At 41.6% G+C, this 27,915-nt stretch overlaps 2 protein-coding genes across 2 annotated transcripts in view; both read left to right on the plus strand.

The window, feature by feature from the left end:
* Positions 1-8,267: 8,267 nt before the first annotated feature.
* On the plus strand, positions 8,268-19,721 carry abt1 (activator of basal transcription 1; the record flags this gene model as incomplete). Its single annotated transcript, XM_028583380.1, has 4 exons — positions 8,268-8,517; positions 13,371-13,546; positions 16,849-17,034; positions 18,345-19,721. Coding segments are annotated over 4 exons (795 nt in total), but the record flags the coding sequence as incomplete, so codon positions are not given.
* Positions 19,722-22,229: 2,508 nt separating this feature from the next.
* grm6a (glutamate receptor, metabotropic 6a) overlaps positions 22,230-27,915 on the plus strand; it is a 67,400-nt gene continuing 61,714 nt past the window's right edge. Inside the window, exon 1 of the mRNA XM_028582641.1 lies at positions 22,230-22,283. Coding sequence (XP_028438442.1) covers positions 22,230-22,283 — 54 coding nt within the window. The remainder of the gene's footprint in view (positions 22,284-27,915) is intronic.

Raw genomic sequence — 27,915 nt, forward strand, 5'->3', positions numbered from 1 at the left:
ATATAAAAGGTCTGAAGCATTGACATATATAAAAGGTCTGAAGTCATGAACGCTAGTTGGTGCTCCAGTATAATCGGTCCGCCGAAACTCATCCGGTGAGAAACGTCCCGCGGTGCAAAAATAAGTGTGATTAAAATGCGTAAAAAATGTTTAACATGTTATTTTTTTTGTAATTAATTGCATTAAAGTCTTAATTAATTAATCTTAAATATATATATATATATATATATATATATATATATATATATATATATATATATATATATATATATATATATATATATATACCTGGCTCAGGTCCCAGGTGTTACCCAATCTGCAGAGACGTGTCTGTAAACTCGTGGTAATAAAAAGCCAGAGTTCTCTCTCTCTGCGTGGGGTCATAAAACCAGCTGTTCCACGTAGCTGCTCCCCCTAGAGGCCTGGAGAACTTCTGTTGTGTATTCTGGATGCAGCGGGGTTTTTTTTTTTTTTTTTGCATTTGTTCTCGGGGATTGTGTGCTTTTCTTTTTGCATCGTTTGTGTATTTGCAGCGCGTTTGTGTATTTGGTTGTGTTGTGTGTATTTGCGGCGCGTTTGCTAAATGCTGCTCATGTGGTGTCAAATTAATGAAGATGTGGTCTTAATTTGCTCGTGTTTTGTCTATTTGCGTGCGTTTTATTAAGTTGCGGCGCGTAATATCAAGATCATAAAATCATTAATTATCTAAATGAAACCTCGCTTATTTAACACGATTACTTTTTGACTTTTGGAAAGAGATTGCATTTATTGAATTTAAGAAATTAGGAGCCGAAATCCTAATAGCGATTTAAAATTTTGACTAATTGCACGGCCGTAATCTGCACAAAGATTCAAACTGACGTAAACCTGATCACTGACTACGTTTACATGTACATAGTGTTCCGATTTAGCCCTTATTACGAAAAAGACGATATCCTTACTAAGCTGTTTCCATGGCTAATGAAAGTTAATATTCCCCATTTACATGTCACCGCGCAAAATACGTTTTATTCAAAGTTTACCAGCGGTGTCGGACTTGTTGGACCGTGTGAACACAGCGTCCCTCTCTTATTCCTTCAACCAGCTTCCATTATATTTTTGATATTTTGATATATTTTAAATTGTCATCTGTGTTTTCCTTCTTCACATATAGGCTAAATAAAGGTGAATTGGTGCGTAAAAGTGTATCAGAATACAGGAAATGAAGTCGTCAATGCTCAAAACTTCCCTGGGGGAGGACACCCAGACCCCCCAACACACACACACACACACACTATGATATGCATATAAAACAAATATAGATTGTATAATTAAACTTCAGAAGAGAGCGATTAGAATAATATATGAAACTGGTTATTAAGATTTTTTGGTGGGGGCATTTTAGGCCTTTTATTATATAGGGCAGCTTAGAGAGGGAGAGAGGGGGGGGGGAAGGACATGCAGCAAAGGGCCGCAGGTCGGAGTCGAACCAGCGGCCGGTACGTCGAGGAGTTAACCTCTACATATGGGCGCCCGCTCTACCAGATGAGCTACCCTGGCACCCCATTTTTATTTTTTATTTTTTTTAATTAAGAGATGGTAATTACAATTTAAGATGGTTTTCTATCTTTGAAAGTTTGAAGTTAGGGACTAATGTAATGTGTTTCAGTTTTGGGGGGGTTAAATTATCGAATGAACTCGAAGGCGTAACTTTGGGTTCAACATGGGGGAGGGGGGTTGAGCTCTCCACCCAGGGCTGTAGCCTAATTATATATATATATACAGTATATTATATGTGAATCCTTCACTAAGTTTAGATTTGTAAAAGACGGTCCGATATTTGTCTGGTTTAGAGGAAATCAAACTCTAATCTCTCATCGTTGATCCAGATGCTGTTATCTCTGCTTTAGCAAAAAATGAGCTAACACGCTTTGTTTTTACTCGACACCACCAAAGTTATCTGCAATATATATATATATATATATATATATATATATATATATATATATATATATATATAATATACTGCACTGCATGATGGGAATCTTCCAGATAACTTCTATGCTGTTTTATTCTTTGAAATATTCTTCCATCTGCCAGGAAAGCACTGCGACGTATCCGACGCTATAACTAATCTTCATACTTGAAATAAAGTATGGGACATAAAGTATATCCTGTTGTTGTGTACAATTATCTTTACTACATGTTTTCTGGATATATTTACAGTATATAAATATACATTAAAACTCTATTTAGTATGAGTGTTGGGTGTTTATTTGTGTGTGTGTGTTTGCCCTAAACTACAACTTTTAAACTTTTCTAACTAAGAAAAACTTTTATGATTTTTTGGGGGGGGGATTTTTTTAACATATATATATATATATATATATATATATATATTAGGGCTGTCAATCGATTAAAAAAAATTAACTAATTGCACAATTTGCTGTAATTAATCGCGATTAATCGCTTTTTTAAATTGAGACTGAAGCTTATAATAATGGATATTTAAATGAAGGAGTTCATCTCCAACGAGCCGAGAGTTCAGTTCATCTCCAACGAGCCGAGAGTTCAGTTCATCTCCAACGAGCCGAGAGTTCAGTTCATCTCCAACGAGCCGAGAGTTCAGTCGCCGGCAGGGCAGTCGGGACTCACCCGGAAATGGCGAGCAGGATGAGGTGACGTGACTAGTCTCTCAAAATCTCTTTGTTGAGCTGAAATGAAGACAGATTCAGCAACGTCATCACGGCCTATTTCTCGCTTAAAATGTTTTCAGAAACATGTTTCAGTGAACTATTTTAGTACAATATGAGATCGTATTCTGAACGGCCGCCATGACAGTCTGGCTCTCAATATCCGGAGAAAACAAACCCATGTGACGCGTTCGTCCAATCAGCTGCCGGTTTTCATTACCGGGGCAACAATACAGAGTAGCGACGCCTGCTGTTATGGAGACGTATTACGTTTGTCAGCCGCCACATGAAGTAAACAAACACAGCTGCGTTAATTTCGTTAATTTTTTTAACGAGTTAAATATAAAAAAATTAACACGTTAATTTTGACAGCCCTAATATACATACATACATACATACACATACATACATACATGCATGCATGCATACATATACACATATAACACAATATATCTCTGTCTTCTTTTTTTATTATGTATCCCGGATCTGGACTATACCTCTCAACATTTTATAATTCACAACAGAAGAGGTTTTGATAAGACTCAAACAGATAACAATGTAAATGTGTTCAAAGAGCAGTAATATAAACAAGTGGTGCTTTTTTTTTTTTAAGAGGTCCCGAATACCTTTTAGAGAGAGAGACTACAGACTATTTCCAATCATACATTCATAATTAATATGTATTTGTGTAGAATTAAGGTGTTGTTTTTCAGAGAAATTCTTCGGTGAAGCTGCTGATAAACAGAACACAAATAAACTTTAATAACTCCCAGAATTTTGGCTTTTAACAAAAAAAAATAATTTAAATAAGAAAATGTCTTATTTTGAAGAATAAAAAAAGTCTTGAAAAAAACAGTATTTATTTTTAAGAAATAAAATTGAAATACATTTTTAAAAAGCGTGTTATTTTGAAGGCATAACCGGAAGTTGTAAATCCGCTGACTTCGTTCATTTGACTGCTCCGGTGTCGTCATTAAGACGCGACAGAGGTTCCGCACGTGAGAGCGAGCACCGCTGTGTGTTGATGAAGATCCTGAAATCAAACTGAAGGTGAGATTATTAATATTAATTCATAAAAACACGTTAACACAGGGACGTTTGTTACGTTCCAACGTTTTAATGTGAAAGGACGAGAATCCGGAAGTGATTCGGCTCGATAAACAAACAGCTGATGGTATTAATGCAGTCTGCTCTCTGCAGTTTATTCAATAATTATCACGTCATCGGCTTTAACAGGACAGGTTGTAGACTTTGGGCCACGTAGTGACGTAGTTATCGATCATAAATACATATTGAACATATCAGTAAAGTCAGGCTGACGTCACTCACTCGTTCACAGTGGTGGAAAGTAACTAAGTACATTTACTCCAGTACTTACAGCTTTAGTTACTAGTTACTTTAGTTACTCCGCTACATTCATCTGTTGCAGCTTTAGTTACTAGTTACTTTAGTTACTAGTTACTTTAGTTACTCCGCTACATTCATCTGTTACAGCTTTAGTTACTAGTTACTTTAGTTACTAGTTACTTTAGTTACTCCGCTACATTTATGTTACAGCTTTAGTTACTAGTTACTTTAGTTACTCCGCTACATTTGTTACAGCTTTAGTTACTAGTTACTTTAGTTACTCCGCTACATTCATCTGTTACAGCTTTAGTTACTAGTTACTTTAGTTACTCCGCTACATTCATCTGTTCCAGCTTTAGTTACTAGTTACTTTAGTTACTCCGCTACATTCATCTGTTACAGCTTTAGTTACTAGTTACTTTAGTTACTCCGCTACATTCATCTGTCACAGCTTTAGTTACTAGTTACTTTAGTTACTCCGCTACATTCATCTGTCCCAGCTTTAGTTACTAGTTACTTTAGTTACTCCGCTACATTCATCTGTTCCAGCTTTAGTTACTAGTTACTTTAGTTACTCCGCTACATTCATCTGTTCCAGCTTTAGTTACTAGTTACTTTAGTTACTCCGCTACATTCATCTGTTGCAGCTTTAGTTACTAGTTACTTTAGTTCACTACATTCATCTGTTATAGCTTTAGTTACTAGTTACTTTAGTTACTCCGCTATATTCATCTGTTACAGCTTTAGTTACTAGTTACTTTAGTTAATCCACTATATTCACATGTTCCAGCTTTAGTTACTACTTACTTTAGTTACTAGTTACTTTAGTTACTCCGCTACATTTATGTTACAGCTTTAGTTACTAGTTACTTTAGTTACTCCGCTACATTTGTTACAGCTTTAGTCACTAGTTACTTTAGTTACTCCGCTACATTCATCTGTCCCAGCTTTAGTTACTAGTTACTTTAGTTACTCCGCTACATTCATCTGTTCCAGCTTTAGTTACTAGTTACTTTAGTTACTCCGCTACATTCATCTGTTGCAGCTTTAGTTACTAGTTACTTTAGTTACTCCGCTATATTCATCTGTTACAGCTTTAGTTACTAGTTACTTTAGTTAATCCACTATATTCACATGTTCCAGCTTTAGTTACTAGTTACTTTAGTTACTAGTTACTTTAGTTACTCCGCTACATTTATGTTACAGCTTTAGTTACTAGTTACTTTAGTTACTCCGCTACATTTGTTACAGCTTTAGTTACTAGTTACTTTAGTTACTCCGCTACATTCATCTGTTACAGCTTTAGTTACTAGTTACTTTAGTTACTCCGCTACATTCATCTGTTACAGCTTTAGTTACTAGTTACTTTAGTTACTCCGCTACATTCATCTGTTACAGCTTTAGTCACTAGTTACTTTAGTTACTCCGCTACATTCATCTGTCCCAGCTTTAGTTACTAGTTACTTTAGTTACTCCGCTACATTCATCTGTTCCAGCTTTAGTTACTAGTTACTTTAGTTACTCCGCTACATTCATCTGTTCCAGCTTTAGTTACTAGTTACTTTAGTTACTCCGCTACATTCATCTGTTGCAGCTTTAGTTACTAGTTACTTTAGTTCACTACATTCATCTGTTACAGTTTTAGTTACTAGTTACTTTAGTTACTCCGCTATATTCATCTGTTACAGCTTTAGTTACTAGTTACTTTAGTTACTCCGCTACATTCATCTGTTACAGCTTTAGTTACTAGTTACTTTAGTTACTCTGCTACATTCATCTGTTACAGCTTTAGTTACTAGTTACTTTAGTTACTCCGCTACATTCATCTGTTCCAGCTTTAGTTACTAGTTACTTTAGTTACTCCGCTACATTCATCTGTCACAGCTTTAGTTACTAGTTACTTTAGTTACTCCGCTACATTCATCTGTTCCAGCTTTAGTTACTAGTTACTTTAGTTACTCCGCTACATTCATCTGTTCCAGCTTTAGTTACTAGTTACTTTAGTTACTCCGCTACATTCATCTGTTCCAGCTTTAGTTACTAGTTACTTTAGTTACTCCGCTACATTCATCTGTTGCAGCTTTAGTTACTAGTTACTTTAGTTCACTACATTCATCTGTTACAGTTTTAGTTACTAGTTACTTTAGTTACTCCGCTATATTCATCTGTTACAGCTTTAGTTACTAGTTACTTTAGTTACTCCGCTACATTCATCTGTTACAGCTTTAGTTACTAGTTACTTTAGTTACTCCGCTACATTCATCTGTTACAGCTTTAGTTACTAGTTACTTTAGTTACTCCGCTACATTCATCTGTTACAGCTTTAGTTACTAGTTACTTTAGTTACTCCGCTACATTCATCTGTTCCAGCTTTAGTTACTAGTTACTTTAGTTACTCCGCTACATTTGTTACAGCTTTAGTTACTAGTTACTTTAGTTACTCCACTACATTCACCTGTTCCAGCTTTAGTTACTAGTTACTTTAGTTACTCCGCTACATTCATCTGTTCCAGCTTTAGTTACTACTTACTTTAGTTACTCCGCTACATTTGTTACAGCTTTAGTTACTAGTTACTTTAGTTACTCCTCTACATTCATCTGTTCCAGCTTTAGTTACTAGTTACTTTAGTTACTCCTCTACATTCATCTGTTACAGCTTTAGTTACTAGTTACTTTAGTTACTCCGCTACATTCATCTCTTACAGCTTTAGTTACTAGTTACTTTAGTTACTCCGCTACATTCATCTGTTCCAGCTTTAGTTACTAGTTACTTTAGTTACTCCTCTACATTCATCTGTTCCAGCTTTAGTTACTAGTTACTTTAGTTACTCCGCTACATTCATCTCTTACAGCTTTAGTTACTAGTTACTTTAGTTACTCCTCTACATTCATCTGTTCCAGCTTTAGTTACTAGTTACTTTAGTTACTCTGCTACATTCATCTGTTCCAGCTTTAGTTACTAGTTACTTTAGTTACATTCATCTGTTCCAGCTTTAGTTACTAGTTACTTTAGTTACTCCGCTACATTCATCTGTTCCAGCTTTAGTTACTAGTTACTTTAGTTACTCCGCTACATTCATCTGTTCCAGCTTTAGTTACTAGTTACTTTAGTTACTCCTCTACATTCATCTGTTCCTGCTTTAGTTACTAGTTACTTTAGTTACTCCGCTACATTCATCTGTTCCAGCTTTAGTTACTAGTTACTTTAGTTACTCCGCTACATTCGTCTGTTCCAGATTTAGTTACTAGTTACTTTAGTTACTCCGCTACATTTGTTACAGCTTTAGTTACTAGTTACTTTAGTTACTCCTCTACATTCATCTGTTACAGCTTTAGTTACTAGTTACTTTAGTTACTCCGCTACATTCGTCTGTTCCAGATTTAGTTACTAGTTACTTTAGTTACTCCGCTACATTTGTTACAGCTTTAGTTACTAGTTACTTTAGTTACTCCTCTACATTCATCTGTTACAGCTTTAGTTACTAGTTACTTTAGTTACTCCGCTACATTCATCTGTTTCAGCTTTAGTTACTAGTTACTTTAGTTACTCTGCTACGTTCATCTGTTACAGCTTTAGTTACTAGTTACTTTAGTTACTAGTTACCTTAGTTACTCCGCTACATTCATTTGTTACAGCTTTAGTTACTAGTTACTTTAGTTACTTCACATTCATCTGTTACAGCTTTAGTTACTAGTTACTTTAGTTACTCCACTACATCCATCTGTTACAGCTTTAGTTACTAGTTACTTTAGTTACTCCACTACATTCATCTGTTACAGCTTTAGTTACTAGTTACTTTAGTTACTTCACTACATTCATCTGTTACGGCTTTAGTTACTAGTTACTTTAGTTACTCCGCTACATTCATCTGTTACGGCTTTAGTTACTAGTTACTTTAGTTACTCCGCTACATTCATCTGTTACAGCTTTAGTTACTAGTTACTTTAGTTATAGTTACTTTAGTTACTCACTGTAGTGATTACATTTTCCTGATGGTACTTACAGATGTTAATGTCTTTGTGACTTTTAAAGGGCTAAATAAATGAAATAAAGTTGAAACTTAATCTGATGATTCTGAAAAGAGATGTCTGTGTTTTTAGTCGGTCTGCAGAGAGATGGAGGGAAGAGAGGAAGAGGAGGGGGAGATTACAGCTGTGATAGAGGAAGAGGGAGGTGAAGAAAAGGAGGAGGAAGAAGAAGAAGAAGAAGAAGAAGAAGGATCTGCTGCAGAGAGAGGAGGAGATGAGGAGGAGGAGGAGGAGGAGGAGGAGGAGGAGGAGGATGAGGAGGAGGAGGATGATGGTTACCAAGATGCTGCAGTGATGAAGGAGAAGAAGGCCAAACGGAAAGCCGTTGGAGTGGCTTCCTGTGCAGACAGGAAGTGTGTTCCAGGTATCCTGTACCTGGGTCACGTTCCTCCGAGGTTCCGGCCCAAACACCTGAGGAACCTTCTGTCAGCGTACGGAGAGATCGGACGCATCTTCCTCCAGCCTGAAGGTACTTTATACACACACAGTACACACAGGAATACACATTTACAGTATATACACACAGACACACACACACCCAGACAGTATACACACAGGAATACACATATACAGTATATACACACAGACACACACACACACACAGACAGTATACACACAGGAATACACATTTACAGTATATACACACAGACACACAGACACACAGACAGTATACACACAGGAATACACATATACAGTATATACACACAGACACACACACACACACAGACAGTATACACACAGGAATACACATTTACAGTATATACACACAGACACACAGACACTATACACACAGGAATACACATATACAGTTTATACACACAGACAGTATACACACAGGAATACACATTTACAGTATATACACACAGACACACACACACACAGACAGTATACACACAGGAATACACATATACAGTATATACACACAGACACACACAAACACACAGACAGTATAAACACAGGAATACACATATACAGTATATACACACAGACACACACACAGACACTATACACACAGGAATACACATATACAGTTTATACACACAGACAGTATACACACAGGAATACACATTTACAGTATATACACACAGACACACACACACACAGACAGTATACACACAGGAATACACATATACAGTATATACACACAGACACACACAAACACACAGACAGTATAAACACAGGAATACACATATACAGTACATACACACAGACACACACACAGACACTATACACACAGGAATACACATATACAGTTTATACACACAGACACACACATACACAGACACTATACACACAGGAATACACTTATACAGTATATACACACAGACACACATATACACACACTATACACAGGAATACACATTTACAGTATATACACACAGACACACATAAACAGACGCTATACACACAGGAATACACATATACAGTATATACACACAGACACACACAAACACACAGACAGTATAAACACAGGAATACACATATACAGTTTATACACACAGACAGTATACACACAGGAATACACATTTACAGTATATACACACAGACACACACACACACACACAGACAGTATACACACAGGAATACACATTTACAGTATATACACACAGACACACACACACACACAGACAGTATACACACAGGAATACACATATACAGTATATACACACAGACACACACAAACACACAGACAGTATAAACACAGGAATACACATATACAGTATATACACACAGACACACACATACACAGACACTATACACACAGGAATACACTTATACAGTATATACACACAGACACACACATACACAGACACTATACACACAGGAATACACATATACAGTATATATACACAGACACACACATACACAGACACTATACACACAGGAATACACTTATACAGTATATACACACAGAAACACACATACACAGACACTATACACACAGGAATACATATATACAGTATACACACACACACATACACAGACAGTACACACAAAGGAATACACATATACAGTATATACACACAGACACACACATACAGTACACACACAGGAATACACGTATACAGTATATACACACACACACATACACAGACACTATACACACAGGAATACACATATACAGTATATACACACAGACAATACACACACACACAGACAGATACACACACACACACACACACACACATACACAGATAATACACACAGGAATACACACACACACACACACACACACACACACACACAGACAGACAGACAGATACACACACGCACACACACAGACGCACGCACACACACACACAGACACACACACACACACACACACACACACACACACACACACACACACACACACACACAGACACACAGACAGACAGACAGACACACACACACATGCATGCACGCACGCGCACACACACACACACACACACACACACACACACAGACACAGACACAGACACACACACACACAGACAGATACACACATACAGACGGATACATATATACACGGACAGATACACACATGAATACACATATACAGTATACACACACACAGACAGACAGACAGATACACACACACACACACACAGGAACAGACAGACACACACACCCACACAGACAGACAGACAGATACACACACGCACACACACAGACGCACGCACACACACACACACAGACAGACAGACACACACACACACACACACTGTGGTGCTCATAAATTTATGAACCCATGCTAAAGTTGACTAAAAGGAGGAATAAAAAAACCCATCTTTTTTTAAATTGATCTTAATGCCTTAATTTAAAAAAGTAGGAAGAATCCAACCTTTAAGGACACCAATTTTCTTTGTGAATGAATAATTTATCGTAAATAAATAAATGTTCTTCCTTAAAATACAGGGGGCATAAGTCAGTCCACCCCTATGTTAGATTCCCATAGAGGCAGATGTTTGTTTTTAAAGGCCAGTTATTACATGGATCAGGATACTATGCATCCTGATAGAGTTCCCTTGGCCCCCCACATCATCACATACCCTTCACCATACCCCCACATCATCACATATCCTTCACCATACCCCCACATCATCACATACCCTTCACCATACCCCCACATCATCACATATCCTTCACCATACCCCCACATCATCACATACCCTTCACCATACCCCACATCATCACATATCCTTCACCATACCCCCACATCATCACATACCCTTCACCATACCCCCACATCATCACACACCCTTCACCATACCCCCACATCATCACATACCCTTCACCATACCCCCCACATCATCACATACCCTTCACCATACCCCCACATCATCCCATACCCTTCACCATACCCCCACATCATCACACCCTTCACCATACCCCCACATCATCACATACCCTTCACCATACCCCCAACATCATCACATACCCTTCACCATACCCCCCCATATCACCACATACCCTTCACCATACCCCCACATCATCCCATACCCTTCACCATACCCCCCATCATCACATACCCTTCACCATACCCCCAACATCATCACATACCCTTCACCATACCCCCACATCATTACATACCCTTCACCATACCCCCACATCACCACATACCCTTCACCATACCCCCACATCATCACATACCCTTCACCATACCCCCAACATCACCACATACCCTTCACCATACCCCCACATCATCCCATACCCTTCACCATACCCCCCACATCATCACATACCCTTCACCATACCCCCAACATCATCACATACCCTTCACCATACCCCCACATCATCACATACCCTTCACCATACCCCCAACATCATCACATACCCTTCACCATACCCCCACATCATCACATACCCTTCACCATACCCCCATATCACCACATACCCTTCACCATACCCCCACATCATCCCATACCCTTCACCATACCCCCCACATCATCACATACCCTTCACCATACCCCCAACATCATCACATACCCTTCACCATACCCCCACATCATTACATACCCTTCACCATACCCCCACATCACCACATACCCTTCACCATACCCCCACATCATCACATACCCTTCACCATACCCCCAACATCACCACATACCCTTCACCATACCCCCACATCATCCCATACCCTTCACCATACCCCCCACATCATCACATACCCTTCACCATACCCCCAACATCATCACATACCCTTCACCATACCCCCACATCATCACATACCCTTCACCATACCCCCAACATCATCACATACCCTTCACCATACCCCCCACATCATCACATACCCTTCACCATACCCCCACATCATCACATACCCTTCACCATACCCCCACATCATCACATACCCTTCACCATACCCCCCATCATCACATACCCTTCACCATACCCCCACATCATCACATACCCTTCACCATACCCCCACATCATCACATACCCTTCACCATACCCCCAACATCACCACATACCCTTCACCATACCCCCACATCATCCCATACCCTTCACCATACCCCCACATCATCACATACCCTTCACCATACCCCCAACATCATCACATACCCTTCACCATACCCCCACATCATCACATACCCTTCACCATACCCCCACATCATCACATACCCTTCACCATACCCCCACATCATCACATATCCTTCACCATACCCCCACATCATCACATACCCTTCACCATACCCCCCACATCATCACACACCCTTCACCATACCCCCACATCATCACATACCCTTCACCATACCCCCACATCATCACATATCCTTCACCATACCCCCACATCATCACATACCCTTCACCATACCCCCAACATCATCACATACCCTTCACCATACCCCCACATCATCACACACCCTTCACCATACCCCCACATCATCACATACCCTTCACCATACCCCCACATCATCACATACCCTTCACCATACCCCCACATCATCACATACCCTTCACCATACCTAGAGATTGGCAGGGTTTTATTTCAATTAGCCTAATAGCTGGTTTGATTTTTAATTGAGAGATGATTTTAATGGAAAGTACCCCACACAACAGGATATTCAACACACCCCCGTTTCAGTTTGTTTTTAAATTGCTGCTTTGTTTTGTCGGGGCTGAACGTGGCTCTTATGTTTTCTCAAATTAGCTGTGCATTGTGGGTATTTGATAGTGGACTATATAGTGAATGAAATCAACCGGTGAGTAACTGAACACCACTACAAAGCAGCAAACACACTGTTTCCAACACAGCTTATGATTTATTTATTGTCCGTGTGTTTTCTGACCACGGCTTCCTCTCTCGTCTCCTTGACTCCTCGTCTCCTCTGTCCTCAGACGGTCTGGTGAGGCGGAGGAAGAAGAAGTCGGGGTTGAGGAGGTGTGACTTCACCGAAGGATGGGTAGAGTTCAGAGATAAACGAGTGGCGAAGAGAGTGGCGGCGTCTCTGAACAACACGCCGATTGGAACCAGGAAACGGCAGCGCTTCTCCTCCGACCTCTGGTCCATCAAGGTAACGGCTGACATCACAGGGACAAGCTGATATTACAGGAGACACGCTGACATCACAGGGACAAGCTGATATTACAGGAGACACGCTGACATCACAGGGACAAGCTGATATTACAGGGACACTCTGATATCACAGGAGACACGCTGACATCACAGGGACACTGACATCAGAGGGACACGCTGACATCACAGGGACACGCTGATATTACAGGGCCACGCTGACATCACAGGGACACTCTGATATCACAGACACGCTGACATCACAGGGACATGCTGACATCACAGGGACACGCTGACATCACAGGGACACTGACATCACAGGGACACGCTGACATCACAGGGACACGCTGATATTACAGGGCCACGCTGACATCACAGGGACACGCTGACATCACAGGGACATGCTGACATCACAGGGACACGCTGACATCACAGGGACACGCTGACATCACAGGGACACTCTGATATTACAGGGACACGCTGACATCACAGGGACACTGACATCAGAGGGACACGCTAACATCAGAGGGACACTCTAATATCACAGACACGCTGACATCACAGGGACATGCTGACATCACAGGGACACGCTGACATCACAGGGACACTGACATCACAGGGACACGCTGACATCACAGGGACACTGACATCAGAGGGACACGCTGACATCAGAGGGACACGCTGACATCAGAGGGACACGCTGACATCACAGGGACACTCTAATATCACAGACACGCTGACATCACAGGGACACGCTGACATCACAGGCACACGCTGACATCACAGGCACACGCTGACATCACAGGCACACGCTGACATCACAGGCACACGCTGACAACACAGGCACACGCTGACATCACAGGCACACGCTGACATCACAGGGACACGCTGACATCACAGGGACACGCTGACATCACAGGGGACACTCTGACATTACAGGGACACGCTGACATCACAGGGACACGCTGACATCACAGGGACACGCTGACATGACAGGCACACGCTGACATCACAGGCACACGCTGACATCACAGGGACATGCTGACATCACAGGGACACGCTGACATCACAGGGACACGCTGACATCACAGGGACACTCTGATATTACAGGGACACGCTGACATCACAGGGACACTGACATCAGAGGGACACGCTAACATCAGAGGGACACTCTAATATCACAGACACGCTGACATCACAGGGACATGCTGACATCACAGGGACACGCTGACATCACAGGGACACTGACATCACAGGGACACGCTGACATCACAGGGACACTGACATCAGAGGGACACGCTGACATCAGAGGGACACGCTGACATCAGAGGGACACGCTGACATCACAGGGACACTCTAATATCACAGACACGCTGACATCACAGGGACACGCTGACATCACAGGCACACGCTGACATCACAGGCACACGCTGACATCACAGGCACACGCTGACATCACAGGCACACGCTGACAACACAGGCACACGCTGACATCACAGGCACACGCTGACATCACAGGGACACGCTGACATCACAGGGACACGCTGACATCACAGGGGACACTCTGACATTACAGGGACACGCTGACATCACAGGGACACGCTGACATCACAGGGACACGCTGACATGACAGGCACACGCTGACATCACAGGCACACGCTGACATCACAGGCACACGCTGACATCACAGGGACACGCTGACATCACAGGCACACGCTGACAACACAGGCACACGCTGACAACACAGGGACACGCTGACATCACAGGCACACGCTGACATCACAGGGACACGCTGACATCACAGGGACACGCTGACATCACAGGGACACGCTGACATCACAGGGACACGCTGACATCACAGGGACACGCTGACATGACAGGCACACGCTGACATCACAGGCACACGCTGACATCACAGGCACACGCTGACATCACAGGCACACGCTGACATCACAGGGACACGCTGACATCACAGGCACACGCTGACAACACAGGGACACGCTGACATGACAGGCACACGCTGACATCACAGGCACACGCTGACAACACAGGGACACGCTGACATCACAGGCACACGCTGACAACACAGGCACACGCTGACAACACAGGGACACGCTGACATCACAGGCACACGCTGACATCACAGGGACACGCTGACATCACAGGGACACGCTGACATCACAGGGACACGCTGACATGACAGGCACACGCTGACATGACAGGCACACGCTGACATGACAGGCACACGCTGACATCACAGGCACACGCTGACATCACAGGCACACGCTGACAACACAGGCACACGCTGACATCACAGGCACACGCTGACATCACAGGGACACGCTGACATCACAGGGGACACGCTGACATCACAGGGGACACTCTGACATTACAGGGACACTCTGACATCACAGGCACACGCTGATATCACAGGGACACGCTGATATCACAGGCACACGCTGACATCACAGGGACACGTTGACATCACAGGGACACGTTGACATCACAGGGACACGTTGACATCCCAGCCTTAACTACATCCATATGATGTCATCAGAGGGAGGGGCAGACACGACCAGAGAAGAGGCACAGTTTAGTTAAAGGACAGTTCCGGCGCAAAACGACCCTAGGGGTTAATAACAGATGTGTGTACCCACTCTGCCGTTCTCTGGGACATGTTTTCATGCTAATTGAATGTGTTTGTAGCTTGAAAGAAGCTAGCGCGGACCGCTGATTAGCTTACAACGCTAGTATTCAGGGCACAGGGAAAGTAAAAACAGATCGCTATTTATACCACTAAAAAGGCTCAAAATATCACCACACTTCTACGGTAGCATAATGAGGGTCCCTACGTGTAAACCTGTAAACTTTGTAAGTGTACAGACAGTTTATTAAAAAGTTAGATTAGAAAGACACATTCTCGTACACAAGCAAGCGCCGTCTTGGGAGCTACTGTCTTTATAAACTATCTTTTTAATAAACTGTCTATACACTTACAAAGTTCTAAATGCTTCGGTTCACACGTAAGGGACCCTAATTGTACTACTGTTGAAGTGTGGTGATATTTTGAGCCTTTTTAATGGTATAGAAATAGCGATTTGTTATTACTTTCCCTGTGCCCCGAATACTAGCGTACAAGCTAATTATAGGAACAATAAAAATAATTGTGGATTATTGTGAAGTGACAGCAACATGCCAGAACAAGCTGTCCTGGGGCTCACCTGTCTGTCTGTCTCTCTATCTATCTGTCTGCCTGTCTGTCTGTCTGTCTGTCTGTCTGTCTCTCTACCTGTCTGTCTGTAGTACCTGCACAGGTTCCAGTGGACTCACCTGAGCGAGCGCTTGGCCTACGAGCAGACAGTCCTGCAGCAGAGACTCAGGACCGAAGTGTCTCAGGCCAAGAGAGAGACCAACTTCTACCTCAACAACGTGGACAAGAGCGCTCACATGGACAATGTGAGGAGGAAGAGACAGAGAGACGGACAACAGGTGAACTTTGAACTATACACGGTCAAAGGTCCTCTATAGCCAGAGGAAGCCCACCAACACTGTGAAGTGGTCTTCACTTCCTGTCTCTTAAACGGACGTGTCCCCGTTTGAAAGCGTAGTGAACGTTGTGTGGGTGGATGAAAAGTTTTATTTGTGTAATTTATTGTTATTTTCTTTTGCTAACATTAGATATTCACAAAGCTAAAAGACATTTAGCATCATGGAGATTATCTATGTTAGGATTTTGGTGAACGCATAGACAGTATATATACTATTAGTATATATATACACGGGATCTGGACCAGAAGCCCCCGTGTCTCTGGTCTGAGACCAGTGGAGGATATCAGAAGTCTCTTTCCCGGTGCTGGCTGAGTGTTACTGAGCAGCCTCCAACTGAGCTTGAAGACGTAGATGTGAAGTGAGCAACGTGTCTGAAAGTGTGAAGTCTTCTGGTAGCTGTGCCGAGAGAAATCTCAATCATTCACAATCTCACAGAGACGGAGAGTGGAGGTATATGTAAGGAGATAACATAGACACAGGCTAATTACTGATCACTAACATGCTAGTTAACATTAGTAATTAAACCTAAACAGACATTGGAAGTCCAAACTGCCTGTGAGCTTCTCCTGTACTATACGGTAATTCCTCTACTGTGTGACAGTAAGTCTCGTGGTTATGACCCAATCGTTAGCCTATTTTTTATAAAAGTGTCTGCTACGGAGCCATAACGTGAGCTACAAGGTGATGGAGCCTTTTATACATTGTCGTGTTTCTTTAGAAATAAACAACAGACAAATAGAGTCTTTAAACGCTTCAGATGTGAAGTTATTCGCTGTCAAAGTGACGTCAACATGAATGGGAGTCAATGGGATGCTAACGGCGGGTGAGAGCTAGGTAGCATCAAAATGGCGCCGTAGGAGGTTCGAGTTCTGAAGCGACGCTTACCCCCCCCCTTGGGTGAACGTTAGCTGACGTTAGCTTCTCTGTGTCGCCAGATCTCGCGAGAGTTCGGTTCCTGAGACAGAAACGGGTCTCAAACAAAGTAAATTTTCTCCTGATGTGTCCGTCTGAAACATAACATTTTAGTGTCTGAATGTTCTGGAGATACGTGGCTTGTTGAAGAATGGCTCCAATATTTACTTTGGTGACTACGGGGGGGAAAGAATCGCTCATAATCTGTGTTCACGTTCACTTCTCCCATTGGGATCAACACACTCAGGACGTCCCGCTAGTCTCCTAAAGAGGCGCGGCGGTAGGTTACTCTGGGTTGAGTCTCGTGTTTGTTCTTAAACTTTATTTGTGGTCGTCAGGTGGACGAGCGGACGTGGGACTTCACGCAGCGTCAGACAGAGGAGGAGATCCAGACGAAGAAAAAGAAGAAGAGAGACTCCGTTACCCAGAAGCACCTGAGCAAGGCCCGCCTCATTCAGCAGAAGAGCCAATCAAACGTCTCGCTGCTTGCCAAGATTTTCAACTCCAAACAATCAGAGTGACAGCAGAGAGACAGCCGATTGGCTGTTGGACACGATGGTTTCGATGGAAACAGGGAGCAGATTGTGATGAACTGGTGCAGACATGCTATAACCCTTTACCAACCAATCACAGGCCAGTCTGAGCAGGGGGCGGAGCCATCAGAATTTTGATTCTCCATTTGAGTTAGTTTAGTCTTCTATTCCAGCCTTAACAAGCTCGTTAAAGCCGTGGTAGGCAGTTCGTTTTTGCAGTTGTTCCGCAATAATTCAATAATAACTTTTCAGCATCTTGTAATTGAAGTGTTCTGAGAGAAAACTACACTTCTGCACCTCCTCTTGGCTCTGTTTTTAGTCTTTAGATAAACTGTCCTTTGACGGGAGACTCTGGCCACTTTACTTCAAATTCTGGTGTTTTGTTTTTGCCGCATTAAGTCTTCTGTAACCCACTCAACGAGCTTAAGTTTTCTGTTCCTGCCTTGACAAAATCGTTATCGGGTGTCACGATTTCGATATTAAATCGAAAATCTTTCAAAATGAGCTTTCGATTTTGACTATCTAAATCAAAAGTAATGTCGGCGATCACCCCAGTATTTTCTCTCTCTCTCTCTCTCTCTCTCTCCAGCCTCGCCTACTTGTGCACATGCGAAGGAAAAAAACCGGTCAATAACATGCAGCTAAAGATACGGGGTAATCTTAGCTTAGTGGCTGGTAGCATGCAGCTAAAGACACGGGACAACCTTAGCTTAGCTGCTGGTAGCATACAGCTAAAGACACAGGGGTAATGTTAATTTACCAGCTGGTAGTCTACAGCCAAAGACACAGGGTAACGTTATGTTAGAGGTAGCCTGCAGCTAAAGACACAGGGTAACCTTAGCTTAATTTGTATGTGACAAATAAAGTACCTTTACCTTTTTACCTTTAATCGTTTCCAATCTCCGTGGCCACTGCCGGAGTCAGAGATGACGGAGAAACAGCAGAACTGTAAAATCCTCCCACTTCCCTGAAGTCACCGCATGGCAACATTTAGCTTTCCCCGTGAGAGAGTTATAAACGAACAACGAAGGTAAAGCATGTGGGCTCCGACGGGACTCCATGATGCGTTCATGTGCACCTTGTTAAACTAATGGTGCATTTAGTTGCGCATCTTAAAGGTGCTGTAGGTAGGATTGCGAAGATCCAGGATTTAGCCAAAAAATTTGAACATCAACAACTTCTCAGTCCCTCCCCTCCAAAACGGTCTCCTAAGCCCCTCCCCACACGAGGGAGAATGAATGCGTGTGCATGAGCAGTGATTGACACGCAGTTAGACACCACCCCCTGGCCCTGATTGGTGCATCTGAACAGGGAGAAGTGGATTTTTGCAAATCTCATTACAGGCTGTAGGTGGAGCCAGAGGAGCTGGATTTATTTTAAATGACCTGCTTCATGTAGTTCTACTGGAACATTGGGTCAGTTTCAGCTAAAATGACAGAAAGTATATTTTATAAGTCTTACCTACTGCACCTTTAAACTCTGAGGAACTCAAACTGTTGTTGTAAAGAACCTTTGTGCCATCTAGTGGCTTTATTTGTGCCATTGCCGTCACTGCTGAAAAGAAAGTTTAAATCGAGACTTGAATCGGATCGTGACCCGAAAATCGAATCGTGGTTTTGGAGAATTGTGACACCCCTACTCGTGAAGTCTTCTGTACCCCACTTAACGAGCTTATTAAGTCTCTTGTTTTACCTTTTCAACTCTGTGGATTTATCATCTACTGATCATCAGGTGGTTATTCTGTCACCACACCTTTTATATCTCTCTGTATAAAATGTTGTAAATAAATCTAAATTCATGTAACAGAAGTTATATAACTCCATAACCTGCTTTTGTGTCTCCACCTGTCCTTCAAACCAACCTCTTTTACCTCTGTGTCCCCTTTCTTCCTTCACCCAAACAGAGCCATGTGAGCACAAACAGGAAGTCCACGCGATGACAGACAGCTTTGCAACATGTCAAATGTGTAGAAATAACTCCGTAGTTACAGTTTGAGAGCACTTAATGACTTTTTGATGCGAGAAATCCACTATGTAAAGCTCAAATATGGGCTGTTTTACGAAAATTGATAGCTAAGTGCAAATTTGGTAAGACATTTTCGGACTTCAAGAGCTCCACAATCTGCCAGGACAGAAGGCGTGTGTGTGTGGTGTGTGTGTGTGTGTGTGTGTGTGTGTGTGTGTGTGTGTGTGTGTGTGTGTGTGTGTGTGTGTGTGTGTGTGTGTGTGTGTGTGTGTGTGTGTGTGTGTGTGTGTGTGTGTGTGTGTGTGTGTGTGTGTGTGTGTGTGTGTGTGTGTGTGTGTGTGTGTGTGTGTGTGTGAGAAATATGAGACTTGCTGTATCGTCTCCAATGTATGTGTATGTCGTTCCTCAACCAGTCAGCGCGCAGCTCATCTAAATATTCATGAGCATACCATATTTGGAAGAAAAGGTTGTTCTAAATAGAGCCATTACACAGAGATGCATAAGGGCCAAAAAAATAGCACCTAGGACATTTTTAGCCCAACCAATGTTACATACCCTTTTAGGAGACCTTAATAAACATTGTGAAATACCCTATATAATCATTCTATCAGCCCTTTAATTAACATACGCTGTTGTCTCATGCATATATCGAAGCTATACTGAGATTAAACGTACAGTACACACATGATTGACACAGAGTAATATTACTTCCAATGCATGGAGGTGACTAGCGGAGTTTACAACTAGCCACGTGACCCCTTAGTATGCAGAAAGTCACGGTCAAAAGGAAAACATTGACAACTTTCTGTCAGAACATGCAAAACGCAGTACAGTGTATGGAAATAATATAACACATGAGATACATCAAAGTTATCAACTTAAACATCAATTTACCTTTAGAAAACCGCGAGACCACATGCAGCAGATCTGCAGTACACCACATGGCCAAGGGTGGCTCCCATTCACAACTAACAAAGCTGTTTCATTTAGATAAATTAGATTTTTAACTCTGTTACACAAACACTTTCCTTCATGCAGGTTTTGTCAGGAACAGTATTAAAGTTCGGACCGATTACGAGGACAGTAAGTGTAACGATTGCGCGAGAGAGAGCTTAACGGCTGGATTTCCAGACTTTGACATTTGATGAGATATGCACAAAAAGAAAAGACAGTTATTTATTTATTGTTCTGCAGTTATCTAATGCTAGGGTATTTGATGCTATCCTGTATTCCATGGAACCGGCCATCTCCTCCTCCTGCGCTCCGTGGCGGACAATGTGACGGCGAGACAGCGGCGATTAAACATTAAAAACACATTTTTATTGAAGATTTGAGTTGGAGGTTTGCGTGGAGGACCGCACATTCTCCCGTCAAGTTTATTATTTATAAATCACAACCTTTGCGTGGGAAGTGGCGTACGCACATTTTCAGTCCCGTTTTGTGCGTACGCCACGTTTATAAATGAGACTCCAGGTCTCTGATACTGGCCAGATCAACCTGACTCGACCTCTGCCCATAAACTGTTGATATTGACAGTCTATGCCTCTGCCTACGATGCACAACAATGCTCATCACACGATGCACACCAATGAGTCACAAATAAGAAGACAGACCTTGTACAAAAGCAGCCTTATTGTCAACACGTGCATCTGTAGAGGTTTGTGTCATCAGTAAATAGAGTGTTCATAACGCAGTTTAGAAAGTCTGTATGCCTACACAGTTAAGATGAATAACTTGTCCAACAAGTGTGGGGCCTTGTCTGTTGTAGCATTGAAAAAGGTATCCCCAATATGGAATATTTATCGGAAATATAAGGATTTGAGCATACACTGCAAGCGGACTGACTGCACTTATATTAAATGACATAATGTCCAAAGATTTTTACTCCCTGGTATGAAAAAAGTCCGACAGACCTGATCTAAAACCTGAGCAGAAATGGTAAGGTATGTCAAAACTTCGGCTATTCTCTGTCTATCTCCAGCTTACTTCTTGCACTTGTATTTTTTCCTCCCTGATCACCTATTGTGTTTCTTTGACAGCTCCTGTACCGTTTTATGGTTTTGAGTCATGAATATTATTCAAATTATTATTTGTATATTGTTAAAGCTGTGTGTCATTTTGATTGTGTGTTGGCTTCCTGGAAGCTTTACACTGTGTGAAATTGACAATAAAGCAAAAAAGTTAGACTGAGTTTATGCTGAAAAATATAATAAACGTCATACCATAGGGTACGTGTGGGGTAGGGACATTTTCACAGGAGCTAACAAAAGACAAATATACCCAAATGAGCATAGATTTAAAATGTCTGCACTAGGCTGACTTTCTATTTTTTTCAGATACAGCTTGGTTTACTGTTCAAGACCTTTATTTAATAACAGTAGTAATTGTCTTATTCTCATGCGTAATTGTCTGTGTTCTGTTAGACATATTTGATGGAACTCAGTGCCTGTGTCGTGTGTCATAAAGCATTGTAGAACATGATGTCATAAAGTCGTGTTCCACTGTCATAAAGCAGATCAAGTTGGAGTTAGAAACCTACACTCACTTAGAACTTAAGTTGACCAACAGTTCACTCCCACCTTGTTCATCTACATCTTTGAGTATCTCTTTGGCTTTGCTGACAAGACTATTGTAGTTGTGTGTGATGCTTGTTCATGTCAGCAAAGAAGACACATTATTTTACTGTGTTAATTCATACATACATATATTTCCTTTTTTCCTTGACAGAAAAATCAAATCGCTCCTCATCACATAGGGCTGTGGGGCGCAAATGTAGTGCTTGATAGAAACATTGATGGTGTTTGAGATGGTAATATATGGTGGCCCTGAGAGGCCACAACACCCAACATTAAGAAAACGCACACAAATAGACCACAACACGCAACAAATAGACCACAACGCACAACAAATAGACCACAACACGCAACAAATAGACCACAACACGCAACAAATAGACCACAACGCACAACAAATAGACCACAACACGCAACAAATAGACCACAACACGCAACAAATAGACCACAACGCGCAACAAATAGACCACAACGCGCAAAAATAGACCACAACACGCACACAAATAGACCACAACACGCAACAAATAGACCACAACGCGCAAAAATAGACCACAACACGCAACAAATAGACCACAACACGCAACAAATAGACCACAACACGCAACAACAACACGCAACAAATTGACCACAACACGCAACAAATAGACCACAACGCACACAAATAGACCACAACGTACACAAATAAACCACAACACGCAACAAATAGACCACAACGCACACAAATAGACCACAACACACAACAAATACACCACAACACACAACAAATAGACCACAACACGCAACAAATACACCACAACACACAACAAATAGACCACAACACGCAACAACAACACGCAACAAATTGACCACAACACGCAACAAATAAACCACAACACGCAACAAATAGACCACAACGCACAACAAATAGACCACAACACGCAACAAATACACCACAAAACACAACAAATAGACCACAACACGCAACAAATAGACCACAACACACAACAAATAGACCACAATGCACACAAATATGTCGCAACGCACACAAATAGACCACAACACGCAACAAATAGACCACAACACGCAAGAAATAGACCACAACACGCTACAAATAGACCACAACACGCAACAAATAGACCACAACACGCAACAACAACACGCAACAAATTGACCACAACACGCAACAAATAAACCACAACACGCAACAAATAGACCACAACGCACACAAATAGACCACAACACACAACAAATAGACCACAACACGCAACAAATACACCACAAAACGCAACAAATAGACCACAACACGCAACAAATAGACCACAACACGCAACAAATAGACCACAACACGCAACAAATAAACCACAACACGCAACAAATAGACCACAACGCACACAAATAGACCACAACACACAACAAATAGACCACAACACGCAACAAATACACCACAAAACACAACAAATAGACCACAACACGCAACAAATAGACCACAACACGCAACAAATAGACCACAACACACACAAATAGACCACAACACGCAAGAAATAGACCACAACACGCTACAAATAGACCACAACACGCAACAAATAGACCACAACACGCAACAACAACACGCAACAAATTGACCACAACACGCAACAAATAGACCACAACGCACACAAATAGACCACAACGTACACAAATAAACCACAACACGCAACAAATAGACCACAACGCACACAAATAGACCACAACACACAACAAATACACCACAACACACAACAAATAGACCACAACACGCAACAAATACACCACAACACACAACAAATAGACCACAACACGCAACAACACGCAACAAATTGACCACAACACGCAACAAATAAACCACAACATGCAACAAATAGACCACAACGCACACAAATAGACCACAAAACACAACAAATAGACCACAACGCACACAAATAGACCACAACACACAACAAATACACCACAACACACAACAAATAGACCACAACACGCAACAACAACACGCAACAAATTGACCACAACACGCAACAAATAAACCACAACACGCAACAAATAGACCACAACGCACACAAATAGACCACAACACATAACAAATAGACCACAACACGCAACAAATACACCACAAAACACAACAAATAGACCACAACACACAACAAATAGACCACAACACGCAACAAATAGACCACAACACACAACAAATAGACCACAATGCACACAAATATTTCACAATGCACACAAATAGACCACAACACGCAACAAATACACCACAACACACAACAAATAGACCACAACACGCAACAAATACACCACAACACACAACAAATAGACCACAACACGCAACAACAACACGCAACAAATTGACCACAACACGCAACAAATAAACCACAACACGCAACAAATAGACCACAACGCACACAAATAGACCACAAAACACAACAAATAGACCACAACACGCAACAAATAGACCACAACACACAACAAATAGACCACAATGCACACAAATATGTCACAACGCACACAAATAGACCACAAAACACAACAAATAGACCACAACACGCAACAAATAGACCACAACACGCAACAAATAGACCACAACGCACACAAATAGACCACAAAACACAACAAATAGACCACAACACACACAAATAGACCACAACACGCAAGAAATAGACCACAACACACTACAAATAGACCACAACACACAACAAATAGACCACAACGCACACAAATAGACCACAAAACACAACAAATAGACCACAACACACACAAATAGACCACAACACGCAAGAAATAGACCACAACACGCTACAAATAGACCACAACACGCAACAAATAGACCACAACACACACAAATAGACCACAACACGCAAGAAATAGACCACAACACGCTACAAATAGACCACAACACGCAACAAATAGATCACAACACGCAACAACAACACGCAACAAATTGACCACAACACGCAACAAATAGACCACAACGCACACAAATAGACCACAACGTACACAAATAAACCACAACACGCAACAAATAGACCACAACGCACACAAATAGACCACAACACACAACAAATACACCACAACACACAACAAATAGACCACAACACGCAACAAATACACCACAACACACAACAAATAGACCACAACACGCAACAACACGCGCAACAAATTGACCACAACGCAACAAATAAACCACAACATGCAACAAATAGACCACAACGCACACAAATAGACCACAAAACACAACAAATAGACCACAACGCACACAAATAGACCACAACACACAACAAATACACCACAACACACAACAAATAGACCACAACACGCAACAACAACACGCAACAAATTGACCACAACACGCAACAAATAAACCACAACACGCAACAAATAGACCACAACGCACACAAATAGACCACAACACACAACAAATAGACCACAACACAACAAATACACCACAAAACACAACAAATAGACCACAACACACAACAAATAGACCACAACACGCAACAAATAGACCACAACACACAACAAATAGACCACAATGCACACAAATATTTCACAATGCACACAAATAGACCACAACACGCAACAAATACACCACAACACACAACAAATAGACCACAACACGCAACAAATACACCACAACACACAACAAATAGACCACAACACGCAACAACAACACGCAACAAATTGACCACAACACGCAACAAATAAACCACAACACGCAACAAATAGACCACAACGCACACAAATAGACCACAAAACACAACAAATAGACCACAACACGCAACAAATAGACCACAACACACAACAAATAGACCACAATGCACACAAATATGTCACAACGCACACAAATAGACCACAAAACACAACAAATAGACCACAACACGCAACAAATAGACCACAACACGCAACAAATAGACCACAACGCACACAAATAGACCACAAAACACAACAAATAGACCACAACACACACAAATAGACCACAACACGCAAGAAATAGACCACAACACGCTACAAATAGACCACAACACACAACAAATAGACCACAACACACAACAAATAGACCACAACACAAAATAAATTCAGTCTATGCCTCTGACTTGTTGACTCAAAAACTGATTTCAATTCTTAACTGTTAAGTTTTCTTTTCGTCTTTGTAGAAACATGTAAGTAAATATTTACATGCCTCTGTTCCTGTGTGTGTGTGTGTGTGTGTGTGTGTGTGTGTGTGTGTGTGTGTGTGTGTGTGTGTGTGTGTGTGTGCGAAGATCAAAGTGAATTTAAACAGCAGGAGGTAAACAGTGAACACCTGTCTGACGCCTGCAGGTAAACAGTGAGTGAGACAGTGGGAGACAATACAGGCAAAAACAGCATTTACTTTATAGATATGGGGCTGTTCATTTCCATAACATGTCAGAAAACATGTATTTTAGATAGACAGATAGACAGATAGATAGATAGACAGACAGACAGATAGATAGATAGACAGACAGACAGACAGATAGATAGATAGATAGATAGATAGACAGACAGACAGACAGATAGATAGATAGATAGATAGATAGATAGATAGATAGATAGATAGATAGATAGATAGATAGATAGATAGATAGATAGATAGATTGTCTGTCCCAAGCAGTGACAGACATTCGGAGCAGTCCGATGTCTATTTGATGTTCAGAGTGGTTATTGCAGAGGGGATGACATTTTTTTTTGTATTTTAGTTTTGACGTCTGTTTGACTATTTGTGTCTGTATAGAGTTCTCCTATAAATTCACTCAAAGTTAACATTTAGATATACCGAGCAGCAGAGGTCACTGTCGACTAAAGCTATTAATCGACGGTCGGAGATG

Source organism: Perca flavescens, chromosome 7 (assembly GCF_004354835.1).
Source record: "Perca flavescens isolate YP-PL-M2 chromosome 7, PFLA_1.0, whole genome shotgun sequence".
Classification (NCBI taxonomy): Eukaryota; Metazoa; Chordata; class Actinopteri; order Perciformes; family Percidae; genus Perca; species Perca flavescens.